The following is a 14,288-nucleotide window of genomic DNA, read 5'->3' as shown; positions in this document are numbered from 1 at the left end:
CTGGGGCTGGGGGACCTGGGGCGGGGGACTGTCCAGAGGGGCCCACGGAAGACTGTCCGAGCTGAGGCCGTGGGCCGCCGCAGGAGGAGGGCCGGGGGGTGGAGGTGAACTGGACAAGGGCAGCAGGATGAGGTGTTCCCGCAGACTGTGGATGCTCCTGGGCACTTTGGTGCTCGTCTTCCTCACCTCACTCTTCTTCTCCATGTCTCTCCGCGGGGGGGTGGGCTTCAACTACCTGGAGCCCCCCAGCTGGGAGGAGTCCAGGCGAGTGAAGCTGGTGCCAAACTATGTGGGTGCCCATCGGCTGTCCCCCCCTGACCTGCCTCAGCAGAAGACCTGCGCCTGCTCCCGCTGTGTCGGCGACCCTGGGGTGTCAGAGTGGTTCGATGAGAACTATGATCCGGACATCTCCCCCGTGTGGACCCGAGACAATATCGAGCTGCCCTCTGATGTGTACTACTGGTGGGTGGTAAGTAGGACATTCTTCTACCATCTAGTCTAAAGCATAAGTCCTTTAATCTTATTTTTGTGGAGTTGAAGTTGATGAAGATGAGGTGAGACAGTGTTCTTCCAGGGCCATACTCTGTGTAGACTTGAGTGTACTTTTCTTTATTTTGCAGTGAATAAAATGGGCTGTTAATTGCTTTTAGTGCTTTAGTGTCCTATTGCTATTAGCCAATGTTTCAATGAAGCCAGCGTTTAATGAGCCTGAGCCAGTTGCCCTTGCACAGTTAAACAGCAGAAGAAATAGTGTAGAGCTTTACCAGCTGGACAAAACATGCACCTAAAGAAAAGCTCTTTAGTGGTTACTTAATAGTAAGATTAAGTTCTATAGGGTTTCAACAAGACCTTATCACTGGGAACTTACAGATACATTATGTTTGAGATTTAAATAAAAAAAAAAAAAGGAAATGTGCTTGCAAAAGTACATTTCTGAGACGTTTTTATGACTGGTGTGTATGATAAAAGTTAAAAATGTCAGCAAGTAATGCATCACAATTACAGATCTCTCTTCATCCTCTTTACCCTCAGCTGTGAGCCAACCAATCCCCTCATACAAGGACTACTACATGCCCCCATATATCTCTGCCAGTTAGGAGCATTACAGCTCTGAAAACTCTATTTCCTTAAAGCTTTAATGAATTACTGCACATCTCAAGCACATAAATGACTGTGTTCAATAAGAGTAGAAGAGAAGCTACGGAAAACTTCACATGCAGCCTGTGTTGTCTTTTGTTAGATTTTTACAAAAGTTTTTAAAGTAACTTTGTGACGCAGTTTTTTCCACTAACCTGCCCAGAGCGGCGTCCCTCATTGGCATGTCTAAAGTCCTGTTTCAGAGCCACAGCCTCGCTCTATACGAAATGGAAGAAAAAGTGCAAACCCAAGTCCAACAGCTGCCAAGTCATTAGGTCACACTGCAACAGCGAGGTGATGAACCTGAAGAAAGAGAGAGAGACCAGGGACAAGAGAACTAAAGGTCAGGCTGGAAAATGCAAACAGCAAAGAATAAACAAAAAAGGAGTGAGCGTGTGGATAGAGGTTAAGACAAATCTGGACATGCTCAGTGGGAATTGTTGATCAGCTTCTTTATATTGAACGTTTTAGCAGAAGTCTGTTAATTCAGTGGAATTAGTTTTCAGTTCCTCATATTAGACAACAGATTTTATTTTGGTAGCTGGTGGTCTTGTAGTGAATAAGGCTGCTGCCACATACAGGGAGCACACCAGTCCCAGTCTGATGGATTGTTTGAAGTTGTTACCCCGCACTTCACCCCTTTTCATTCTGAACTGTTCTGTCATTAAAGGTGCATTATGCAACTTTTTATTTAAAAAGCATGAGTTGATGTTTGTGCGTGTTTGACCTTGTAGTGACCCAGCGGCTGTATGAGTGGTCAGCATGGTGCCTTTCCTTTCCATCACAGTGGTCTGTAGGACGCTCCAGGATCAACTGTTTGGAGGGTTTTCACTGCTGATGGACCTTCACACCAGAAAACCTACAAAATAATTGATCGTGGTGCGCCCTACAAGGTTAAACATGCACAAATATCAACTTTTTTTTCCGCACAAAATGCGCCTTTAATATCTCGAGGCAAAAAATCCTATTAAAAAAAAAAAAGGACCTGATTTTCCATTAGTAAAACACTGTTTCTTTGATATACACTATTGTCACTTGTTCTTTAGGGTTATTGGTGCCTGTCCAAATTTATAAAAGTATTGTTGCAAAAACTGTCCTCATTGCATGATTTGGTGAAATTATCACTTTCAGCAAAATTGCTTGTTTAGTAAAGCCAGAGTTTAATAAGAAATAACAGAAATAGAATCCTGTCCCCTGATCAGTGAACTGCAGCACTCACTGCGTTTATTGCCCAATAATTCATGGTCCAGTGTTCCTTTCCATAAGAGCGATTCAAGCAAAGTGCACAGCCAGACAGGGTTTAAATTTATGGAAACAGAATGCTTTGGTTATTCCCTAAATGCCTCCACAGACACCTCGGGAAGGTGCATCCAAGGTAAATTATGTGCTGTCCCAATATAAGGATCAGTTTCAAGAAAAGCTTTGTTAATCTTAAAGAGACTAGTACATTCTAGATTAAAAAAACACAGTCTATATGCCAAGATGGAACATTAATCTGGATTTCCCAGAACGCAGACAGAGCAGAAACACTTTATACGTATCTGAGCCCTAATGGTTTTTGATCTTTCGGTGCAAAGGGCAATGGCATATTAGCAGGGAGAAAACATAGTTTTATGACAGAGGATTGTTGGTAGAGCAGGAGTTATTTTTAGTCTTTATAATGCTTTATGGCTAACAAGTATAGTAAGGATACCAGAGATAACTTTTAACCTTCTAATACACTTTTTTATTTTATTCTATTTTATCGAATTTATATGATCAGTAGTATGTTTTCACTGCATACCAAACACAGATAGAGCTTTTACTAACATGGTTTATGAACATTGACAATAAGATTACTTTCTGCTTTAGTGCAATTTAAGTCAGAGAAATTCTAAACTCTAAACCACATGCTGTTACTGCCACAGAATTGACTGTAGACCTGATAATAAAAAGCCCCGTGACAGCAGTTTATTTGTTACAATAAAATTGTGATTAAATTCACAGCCTAACTTAAGTTCACAATAGAAAACAGAGTTAATTTCTCCTGTTTTGTAGCTTCAGACTGATTCTAGTATTACCACCTTTATAAGATATTTTCAAACCATAAGCACATTATTCCTCACTCTGCAATTTCCTTTTATATTTTTGACACGTATTTTGTCTTTTGACTGCTGTTAACATTTTGATAAGTTTCCTATTTCCACTTCAGCCTGTCCTGACGATCTTTATGCTATGTTAGTCTTATAAACAAGGAGATTAACGGCGAAGCTTGGACGACATATTAAGATCTTGTCGATTACCAGATGTTACAGTGTGCAAGGAGGAAATTGTTCCAGTGGAAAAACATATCTTACATTGGTATGCAAAAGTTTGCCCCCTCCCCTCCCTCAATATGTCTGTCAATGTGAACAAGGGGAAGATGAAATGATCCCCAGAAGACATGGAGGTACTGATAAGATATTCCTTTACATTTCAAGCAATATCCAGTCTTATTTTCATCTTTTACATTTTCAAAAGGAGAGAAAAGGCACAACTGCACAAGTTTGGTCAGCCTATAGTTAAAACCTCATAGCCCCGCCTTTAGCAAGTACAGTATAACAGCTCGTAAATGCTTTTCAGTTCTCGTTTTGAGGGATGTTTGATTTTGAATGTCTTCTTTGTATGAAATTCTGTGCCTTTTCTTCTCCAAACAGACCTTTGCAAAGTCCCCTACAACACGTCAGTCTAAATTCAGACGCTTGATTTTCTTTTGATGACGAGGGGTGCCTCAACTTTTGTATACTGCTATAAAAATGGCAACCAAGGTGGAGGAAATCAATGTCTCTCAACCTTTTAAATTAATGAATTTTACTTTATTGGCAGTATGTCAATAAAAAAAAAAGCTTACACAAGGAAAGACATTTGTACTCCTATTAGGTGTAGTCTATCCTTCATCTTTTCATAATATTTTCATTACTTTCCCCATTATGACAATGACACTGTGTAACCAAGCTAATCTAAATCTTTTTGCCCTTGACATGAACAAGAAAGGTTCTGCTTAAGCATCAAGGACAGGGGCCAGGTATCTTATGGTTGTATAGTCGGCTCTTTAGGGAATAAAGCAAAGATACTTTTTGGCACTGCTTCCAAAGTACATCTGCCAAATATTAGCAGCCGTCCCAACAACGGCCGCGGGGCGAGCCAAGTCTGTCCCCTGCCAAGCACTGAAAGCCAGACTCACAAGCAGAGCAGGAAGAAAACGTAAAATGCCAACTCGAATCAGAGGAGAAAATGTTTTGAAAAAGTTGGAAAAAAGGTTGGCTGGTGCATGAGGCAAGGCTCAGAAGATCAAGATTAGACGAGGAGGAGACAGCATGACGAGCAGAGAGAGAGAGAGGAAGAACACACGACTCACGAGGGAAAGAATGGCATGTGAATAAAAATAAGCTTACAGCAAATGTGTGTGTGTGTGTGTGTGTTTGGGCATGAAGAATTAAGGCCAATGGTGGGGGAAAGGAAACGGTGACAAAAGCCGGTTGTGTGGGAGAGAAAGGGAGTGACCAAAAAAGGCTTATGTTGCATCTGCCAGTTTTGTGATTTTGATTTGCTGTGAATGGTTTGTGTGGGAATGCAGGTGTTGTGTATTTACATGCATGGGCGAAGCCTTGCTCATGTGGTCAGATTGCGAGGTCCAATGCCAGAGAGGGAATTTCATCATTTCAGTTTATGAGGCAAGTCAAAGCCGAAATCCAAAATAGGAGAAAATTGTTACTTGGCGTGTTCAATCCCAAAACAATAGGAGTGTATTTTCGTTCGAGAAGGGGAACACGCCTCCACAGTGTCTCACAATGTACAGCAAAAGCCTTGGCATGTTGGAGGCATATTGCAAATGTATTACAAAGCGTTTGTATTCAAATCTATTTACCAGAGAAGTTGGACGAGCACAATAAATGTGGCTGAACCTCTTGTGGCTGAATGAGCAGCAGAAGCCGCAGCAATGAAACTTTTCAATGCATTTCAATGTTGATTCAGCTATGACTGAACTGAACATGTTGTACGACAGCTCAATCGTGTTTGAATATATTTCCTCTGGCATCATGTTCAGATAAGATCTTCATCAAGTTGTATCAAGGTGCCATTGTTTGTACAAGAAACAAACAACATTTTATTAATGTGATTATGTGATCTTAAAAAGTCATATTTATAAAAGTCATATTCATAAAAATCATGTTTAACAGGTGTTTTACGTACTAATGTGACATGATTTTGCATCTTTGTTGAGGCAGTGGACGGAAGTGAATTGCAGTAGTTGTTCATGGGGAAAACAAAATGCAGAATTATAGGAACATGATAGGATGATAGAATTAACATAAGGATCTTGTTTGAAACGTAATGCCAGCTGAAAAATATTCATTATGCCTAAACTGAACATAAAATTATTCATACCGGGAAATAAAGAAAGAAAAATCTCTTGCATAATTTAAAGCCACACTGCAGATGTTGTTGTCTCCATGGAGAGGAGCTTGTGATGTCCCGCTCCCAGCCAAGTTATTAGTCGAATGTGGGGAGAGGTGAGCCCGTTCACAGTAATAAGCCATGTTTTAGTTGTTGTTGTTTTTTTCAAGTAAAGGTTGTACTCTGTTCTGTTTACTGGGCATAATTTTCACAGGAAGTTAGATAGGGATTGTAGTTTTTAATTGACCTCACCTCTGTAACATCCCATTAGCTTCAGATCTTGTTACACTGACTCTTTGCATTTTGCTCAGGCATCAGCACGGTCTCTGTATATTCTGGTGTTTCTGAGAGGACAAGACTGCTGTCATTGCTGTCACTTTTCTTTATCCCTTTTGGATGAAGCCTTGTTTTTGTGAGTGACAGGGAATTGGAAGGCTGTGTGTTGAAACTCGCAAAACACTCCAGTGCAGCATCTGTTTGAGTAAATAAAGGGGCATTGCTTTTGTAAACAGTCTGTGAAAAGACGGTAAAAGAAGAAAAACAAGTCAAAAGTGTTTGCACCCTTTAACCCTTTCAAATCAAAAGTATCACTTCTGTAGTGATACCTTTTCTATTTAATTACAGCAGGTTTATATTTAGGGGGAAGACGCAAGCCTTTTTTTAGTTGCCATAGCTGTTAGAAGCTAGAAGTTTACAGATGACTTCATATTATGTGGCCATCTGATACTTCAATCATATACTTTCTTTTCTATTAGTACAAAATCAGCATCAATTGCGCAACATTAAAATACTGTAAATAGAAAAATTAACTTCAAAGCATGACATTTATTTTAATTTCCATTTGTTGCCCGTGATACAGAAACTGTATGAAATAAAGAACAAAAAATTTAACTTTTTCAATATGAGACTAATTACATAATGATATAGAATTGATAAAAAAGTGGGGAAGTATAACCACTTCCTGAACCACTTACGATCAAATGGAGCGATGTTTCTCACCACGCTAGTGATGGTGCCTGTGAGATCATGAGTGGCATGAGTGTTTCATCTTTAAAGTAATGGTTACACATGTAAATGTATCACTTCAGTCAGCTAAATGTATTCCTTTATATAAAGATCTTACTCTGTGTTCCTCTGTAGATGTTGCAGCCGCAGTTCAAACCACACAGTATCCAGCAGGTGCTTCTGAGGCTCTTCCAGGTATTTTTTATTATTAATACACCTTATCTTCCTGTGGTGCTCTCAAATCTTCTCTCCGCTCTGTGCTCATTACCTGACACTCTCAGGCAAAGGCTAAAGGAGCGGATTATCTTTAATAGACATTAGGGCTTCATCAGTAACCGGGCCTCGTTCCTTTTTAATGTTTTCTCTTCCTGCTCCAACTTTCCATAAGTTAGAACTTATTCATCTTCTAGCTCTCCGGGGTACACCGGGAGTAATGCATTTTTCATGTACAATTCACCCTAGCATCACAGATTTTACCGAACAGGGTTTAGCTCCCAGAAATCCCATGTTCTCCCACAGCTATTTCAGGGCAAGTGTCTCATTTCATCTCTCACAATATGCTCTTTTATCTTGTCTGCCTGCTGTGCTGCCGTAGGTGATTCCCGGCCGATCTCCGTATGGGTCGTGGGATCCTGGCCGCTGCCTGCGCTGTGCGGTTGTGGGAAACTCGGGAAACCTGCGCGGAGCCGGTTACGGGGCCACTATTGATGGTCACAACCACATCATGAGGTGGGAGAGAGTTGACACCATAATAAGAATTGAGTGTAAACACGGTAAAGGCAATTAAAAAGTCTAGTGGCTCTCAATTGGCGTGGCTTAGGACCCCAACTACAGATATCAATTTCAACCTATAATGAAAAAAAACATCTGTAGATTGAACTAATTTATCAGCAGACAAGACTCATATGCCACTGATATTGATCCTGCAACCCACCTTTGGATCCTGGCCTACGAGCCTACCACTGGTCAAGATAGATCGATGAGACTGGGAAGACTGCCCAAACATTTCTGAGACTCCTCCATACTCTTCACCTTCAAAAAATCCCCCAAAACACCTTTTCAAACTTCCATTGTTATTACATTGAAAATCAATGCTGGATGAGTTTAGTTTTTGGTGAATATTAGAGCAAGCCATCGATTCATACATGTGCCCAACTCTATATTTGATCTGGCTGTGTAATTCTTTTCCCTTAACGTTCTGTTATTGGTTAAAAGAGTCGCCACCTGACTCCTGCAGCATCAGCACAAAGAGGTTTATGTCCTCTGAAGCCGGAGCCTATAGTCCCTCATACACACTCTCACAGCAGGCCACATAAATCCTTTTGTCTCCTTGTGCTGCTGCAGAGATGAATCACAGAGCCTAATTGTCGTCACTTGGCGTGACATACAGCTATATTTCTATAGGGTCACCCAGCCGTGCACTGCACTGAGGATTTTTTTTATTTTATTTCGGAATAATATTATACAGTAACACTTTAGATTACAGCCCGTAAAGTTCCATGTGTAGGTACAGGTAACAAGAAAGTAATTACACATTAAAGCAGAACTAAGTAACTTGTTTACCTTAATAAATCCTTTCCGTAGTCCCTCTGGGGGTAAGTGTTAGTGGGATGATTGGGGGGTGGTTCATCTCCCCTGGTGTCTCTGGCCAGAAAACCACAATTGCAACTTCCCTGCCACTGGGTAGGAGTTACCAATACACCCTAATGGAATCACGAAAAAGAAGCTAACAGGCTAACGGGCAAAGCTCTGTGGGCTAGCGGCACTTAAACAATATTTACAGCCAAGTTTGATTTAAAAAAATGATCTCCATTGTGTAACTGGATTTACAATATCCCTGTCTACCTTTGTCTTTGCTGTCGGCGTGGTATTTACTCTCACGGACAATTAAGGAGTAAAAAAAACATAGCATGCTACGACACCTGTGTAACAAAGGGGTACGAGGTGTAATAAAGGTGTACAGCTTCTCTTTTGCGGTAATTTTCCCCAATTTATGAAACTAGTATGTCCTTTATAAAGCTGGCACATCTATATGATGGCCAAAACACCTGCAACTACACTTTTTTACACCCTTTCAGACCCTCAGACTCTTTCTTTTAGACCCAGCATTTTTTGGGGGGGTCGATAAATGATTTGCATTATCATCACTGCTGTACTTCCCAGACCTGAGTGGGCAGACAACAGCTTCTACGAATACACTTTATCGCCAGAATTTCCACACATTGATTCTCATTTGTGTTTTAAATCACTGCAGTCTGAGCCTCCTGCCTGTCCGCCCTTTGGCTCGCGTCTCTCAGCTTGCGTCTGTCTTTAGCAACATATGGAGAAACCACTTGCTTCAGATACACTCACAGCCCAGACACTGATTCACTCCTACAGTAAACACACCCACCTGTTCATTTACGATGACAAAATACCTGAATGACAGTGGAAGTGACTGACCTTTTAGCCACCCCGTTTAAAGGGATATTTCAGGATTTCTGACAAAGGGCCTTATTTCCCAGAGTGTTGTTGATTTCTGGAGATATATATATATATTTTTGAATTCATGCAGTCCTTATATTTGAAGAGTTTAGTGGTGCTAGGCTAGTGCTAGCGCATGTCTATGGTAGTAATAGTCTATGCTAGTAGCCTGCATTAAAAACAGTCTGACCCAAGCACAGTGCACCTGAGGCAAATCACTTATAGCACCAGACTACAGATATAAATGTCTGTGTTGATTGAATACTTTTTGAAATATAACCAGTTTGCATTTAAAAGAACTTATATTTGAGCATCAGCTTCCTTCAAAATCATTGGGTAGGTAAACAATCTACTGAAGATCCGGTAACCTAGCAGATCACTCCGTCGCTGCCTAGCTGACAACCAGGAAGAGGTTTTTAATGCAGGCTTCTAGTTACCAAAGCTAGCCTAGCACTAGCCTAGCACCACTAAACTCTTCAAATATAACGACTGCATGAATTAGAAAAAAACAAAAAAAATCTCAGGAAATCAAAAACACTAGGATAACTAGGAAATGTATGTCAAAAATCGTGAAATATCCCTTTTAACTCTCAGCATTGTGTTTCTGCCAAAGGTTATCAGCCCGCAGTATTTCTAAATGGAAACTTGTAAACCCTGCAGTGGACCACAAAAACCTTAGGAAATCTGTATGCCTGACTTTCTCTCCTTGCTCATGAGGCCTGTCTGTGTTCAGGATTAACCTGGCTCCTACAGTGGGCTACGAGGAAGACGTGGGAAGCCACACTACCCACCACTTCATGTATCCGGAGAGCGCCAAGAACCTCGCGGCCAACGTCAGCTTTGTCCTGGTCCCCTTCAAGACGCTAGACCTGGTTTGGATCACCAGCGCACTCTCGACCGGCCAGATTAGATTGTAAGAGAACAGACCCCACACGCCGTATAGTTCAAATGTCAAGCCCTTGTCATACTGAAAAGATGATTTTCTGCGGCAATCACATGAAGTGGGGATTGTGTTTAATCAGTTTGTGACTCTGTGCCCTCAGTACTTACGCTCCGGTGAAGCAGTTTCTTCGCGTGGATAAAGACAAGGTGTGTCCTTCACACACACACTCACTAAAACTGCTTTAGCGCAATTATATTATCCCCTGCCCATTGTTGATGAGGGATTACAGTTAGATTATAGACCATCCTTTAGTTTTTGATAATCCTATGCTTACTCTTTAATCTGTGAAAATAAATAAACTCGGACTAATCCCTGCCGTCCCAAGAATGTACGGATATCTTGTGTTGCAGTTTATGAGTGTTGTAAGACTGTAAGACTTGCTTCTCGGATGTAGCGCTTTGTTCAGCTTGAATAGAATAATCTTCTGCAGTAATTATAATTACTAATAAATACTTACACATTTAACACAGCCACACCCGTGGTTGGAAGAGAAAATTAACACATATAATACCTAAATGTAGATGTATTTTGGTTTCTATGGTAAAATGGTACTATGGCAACATTTTCCATCTTGTTAAGTGATCACTCCACTTTCACACTTTCACTTTCACTACAATGGATTTTAACTTTCTCAAGCAAATATTACATTTACTCTTGATTTTTCTTTTCTTAATGTTATTACTGTCTTATTAATAAACATTAATTATGAAATATATTTTTCACTCAATGAAGGCTTATTCTCAATATATAAATATCTTCACTTTGCCTGGAAAAATGGTGCCATATTATATATTCTGGTTAGGTGTAAAACAGTTTTTGGCCTTTTGTTTGTTGTTTTTTCAGCTGGAGATTAAGATAAAGTTGCTTTCTCTGTGTTTGTCTCGGGAGGTCTCAACAGTTTGGACTGGGAAGTTGCTTGGTTATCACTTCTACAACCCAATTTCAGTTACCGATGTTCTGAGATAATGTTTTTTACAAGAAAAGCAGTGGGTCAAAAGTCGAGTTGTGGAAGGTATTTAGTGCAAATCCACACTAAATACCTCTATTGATGTATTATATTGAATCATTTCTGATAACATGTTATGGTAGAGCAGGTCATCTTGTGACCGGAGGGTTGGCGGTCCGAATCCCACTGGTGCACACTGTTGTGTTGCCTCCAGTGTCTGAGTGCACTGGTGTATGAATGAGAGGGTGAATGGGTGACTGGTTCCTTGATGCAAAGCGCTTTGAGTGCCTACAGTTATTGGCCGGCACGGTTGTACAGCGGTGAGTGCTCGTGCTTCACAGCTCGAGGGTCCCGGGTTTGATTCCCACCTGGACGGGGCCTTTCTGTGGAGAGTTTGCATGTTCTCCCCATGTCTATGTAGGTTTCCTTCGGGAAAAACAATACAATAGGCCAGGATGAATGAGAGTGTGTTTGAGAGTGCGCATGGGGGACGACAGATGGATATATAATAATAATCCGGTGTGGCTTGTTTACATGCATGAGACCCATGTAGGTTCATTAACATGCACTGTCCCGACCAAATAAACCAATAAATAAATAAATGAAGCAGGTAGAAAGGTGCTACATAAATGTGACCATTTACCATTTATTTACCGGCACTATGGAGACTCTTCTACGCACGTACTTAAGAGGAGGATCAGTTGCATTTTTGTAAGTTTGGAGGAAAAAGTCATAAAAAATGGTACCTTAATTTCAGAATTCCAACTATTTTTCTCAGTACTTAAAAAATAATCCTCTTCTATAACTATTGTACCAAACTAATGACAAAAAAAATTAATTGAATTATTGCTAATTATTTTAAATGAATTACAACATTTCTAACGTTTTAAGAAAATATTTAACATTTGTATTTGATTGTAATTATTTATTCAGTTTCATTTACATTTCTATAGGTCCAGATATTCAACCCGGCGTTCTTCAAATACATCCATGACCACTGGACTAAACATCATGGCCGCTATCCATCCACTGGGATGCTGGTTCTCTTCTTTGCCTTACACGTCTGTGATGAGGTCTGAACCTTCCTCATCCTCTGCATTTTTTTTCTTTGCAACTGCACATTTTCACACCTTCTTTTTTTTCCCACTCTTTCGCAGGTGAATGTGTTTGGATTTGGGGCAGACAGCCGGGGAAACTGGCACCACTACTGGGAACAGAACCGCTACTCTGGGGAGTTCAGGAAGACCGGCGTGCATGACGCTGACTACGAGGCCCAGATTATTCAAAGACTCGCCAAAGCGGGCAAAATCACTGTTCACCCTGGCAAATAATTGACATATCGCGTCACAACCTTCATCCGCAGGAGAGAGATGGATTCGTTTCCATCTAAAACCGTGGGGGAAATGGATGTCGAGAGAGTCATTCCGTTCGTATCGCAGCATTTACTAAACAATGACAATGGACCTGCTATTACACTGGTCCAGCTAGGTTCAACTGTGGCTAATGGCTTGTGACAGGACAATTGGCCCATAGCTTTTTTTTTTCTCTTCTCCCTTGCAAATGCGAGTGGGATAAGAGTGAAAACGCTCTAACCAGCTCCCACAAGCAAAGCCCCTGTTCTAGGCTTAATCCAGTTGCAAGGAAGTGTTCACGACGGAAGCCTAATCCGCTGTCCATTAACAATATGCCTGGTACTGAGAAAACAGCAACTCCATCATTACCACTTCTGCGAGCCGTGCATCGCGCAAACCCTCAGATACCAGCCGCGCACATATCGGCCTGCTTGAGTCTTTAGGGATTTCGGCATTGCTGCATCGAAGCCGAGATTGCGACTGTCACAACATTGGACTCCTGTTATCAGAGATGCGGCTTTGATGGACTTGTACTTTTAAGATGTGGGAGGGTTTGTCTGGTGTCGAGCCAGAGCCAATCACTGTGCGCTAACATCACATCTGACTGGGCCTTGTCATGCCCTGAGATAGAATCGAGCTTGCCCAGCCAACTAAAGCGCCATGGCTCAAAAGTCCTCCAGGCCGTCGTGACTCATAAACAACTAGACTAGCATGAGCAGTTACGGAGAAGTCAGAGACCACATCCTTGGCAACGTCTATGGCGGAGGGTTTTGACCAAAAGACTGCCTCCTCTTAGGACTTTAGGGTTTGGGCCGTGAGAGGGATGGGCAGTACTTTCTTGGAAGCTCATGTCATTGCGGCGTGAGGGTCTTGTTTGCAAGGACAGAGATGGCGAGTGACAATGTATTTACCCATCATAAGAAATAATAATATGTTTGCTTCAGTTTTTGGATTCACCACTTTTTCTTTTTTTTCTTCTTTTTTTATGAACGGAGATTGGAGGGACTTCTCGGTGTGTGTGGTAGAACTTGACAAACCACTGCGCCGAAGCCACTTAGCGCCTTAGCTTTTCACCACTCAACACTTGAACTGCACTACCTTCAGTAATGGCACTTATCCCCGCTGACTACGGACGATTAGTTTCATAAATTGTGTTTTGTTTACCGCTCACACAGATTGATAACATTGTCCTGGGTTTATTTCCCCCACAGATGCCATAAGCATATTCACTCATTTATAATTTCACAAGCATCAGCATTAGGTGGTAGCTAAATGTGCTGCCAGAGTGAACAAAAGCAGAGGGGGGAATAAACGTTAGGAGATAAGTGTCATATCATACGTTTTAAATCACTGTTTTATAATCGCAGTGGTGAAATGTCTTAATCCTTGAGGGTGCACTCTGTAATATTTAAGATTGTGTGCAATTGTATCAAGGTTTAAACCTCATATTTTTCTACTTTACACTTTTTTTAATTGCATTATGTAAACTGCAAACCTTTTTGGATGTGGAAGACACTTTACTCGGTTACATTGTTTAAACAAGGATGTTTTTTTTCTTTCTCAAAATGGCACTTACATTATGTCAGCCTTCGAGCATAATTGCTTCATCTTTAGGTACCATTGGCCCGACCCAGTCAGTCAGAAGGTGTGTTGCAGACAAAAAACACTGTTCGTTGAAAATCCTAGTATATAACTTGTGCAAATATTCTATAAGGTTAACAACTATATTAAAGGGATATTTCAGGATTTGTTTGATTTCTGGAGATTTTTTTTAATTTTTATTCATGCAGTCGTTATATTTGAAGAGTTTAGTGGTGCTAGGCTTGTGCTAGGCTAGCGCATGTCTATGGTAACTAGTAGCCTGTATTAAAAACCTCTTCAAAATCATTGGGTAGTCCTTCAAACGCTACCATATCTGACTTGTAGAAAGCTCCTTTGTGAATTCCACGTGTAGTAAAGCCGGCCACAGGAAAACAATCTACTGTAGATCCTGCAACCTAGCAGATCACTCTGCCACTGCGTTGCT

The 14,288-nt window shown here is 41.1% G+C and overlaps 1 protein-coding gene across 1 annotated transcript; it reads left to right on the top strand.

Moving 5' to 3' along the window:
* The first annotated feature begins 30 nt into the window (after positions 1-30).
* On the top strand, positions 31-13,867 carry st3gal2 (ST3 beta-galactoside alpha-2,3-sialyltransferase 2). Its single transcript, XM_079567256.1, has 7 exons — positions 31-469; positions 6,694-6,753; positions 7,154-7,287; positions 9,755-9,934; positions 10,065-10,110; positions 11,864-11,983; positions 12,068-13,867. The coding sequence occupies exons 1-7, from the start codon at positions 128-130 to the stop codon at positions 12,239-12,241; spliced, it is 1,056 nt and encodes a 351-aa protein (XP_079423382.1). The 5' UTR covers positions 31-127; the 3' UTR covers positions 12,242-13,867.
* The last annotated feature ends 421 nt before the right edge of the window (positions 13,868-14,288 follow it).

This window comes from Gobius niger (assembly GCF_951799975.1).
Source record: "Gobius niger genome assembly, chromosome: 12".
NCBI lineage: Eukaryota > Metazoa > Chordata > Actinopteri > Gobiiformes > Gobiidae > Gobius > Gobius niger.
The sequence above is the reverse complement of the archived record's forward strand: the minus strand, read 5'-3'. Positions and strand labels throughout refer to the sequence as shown.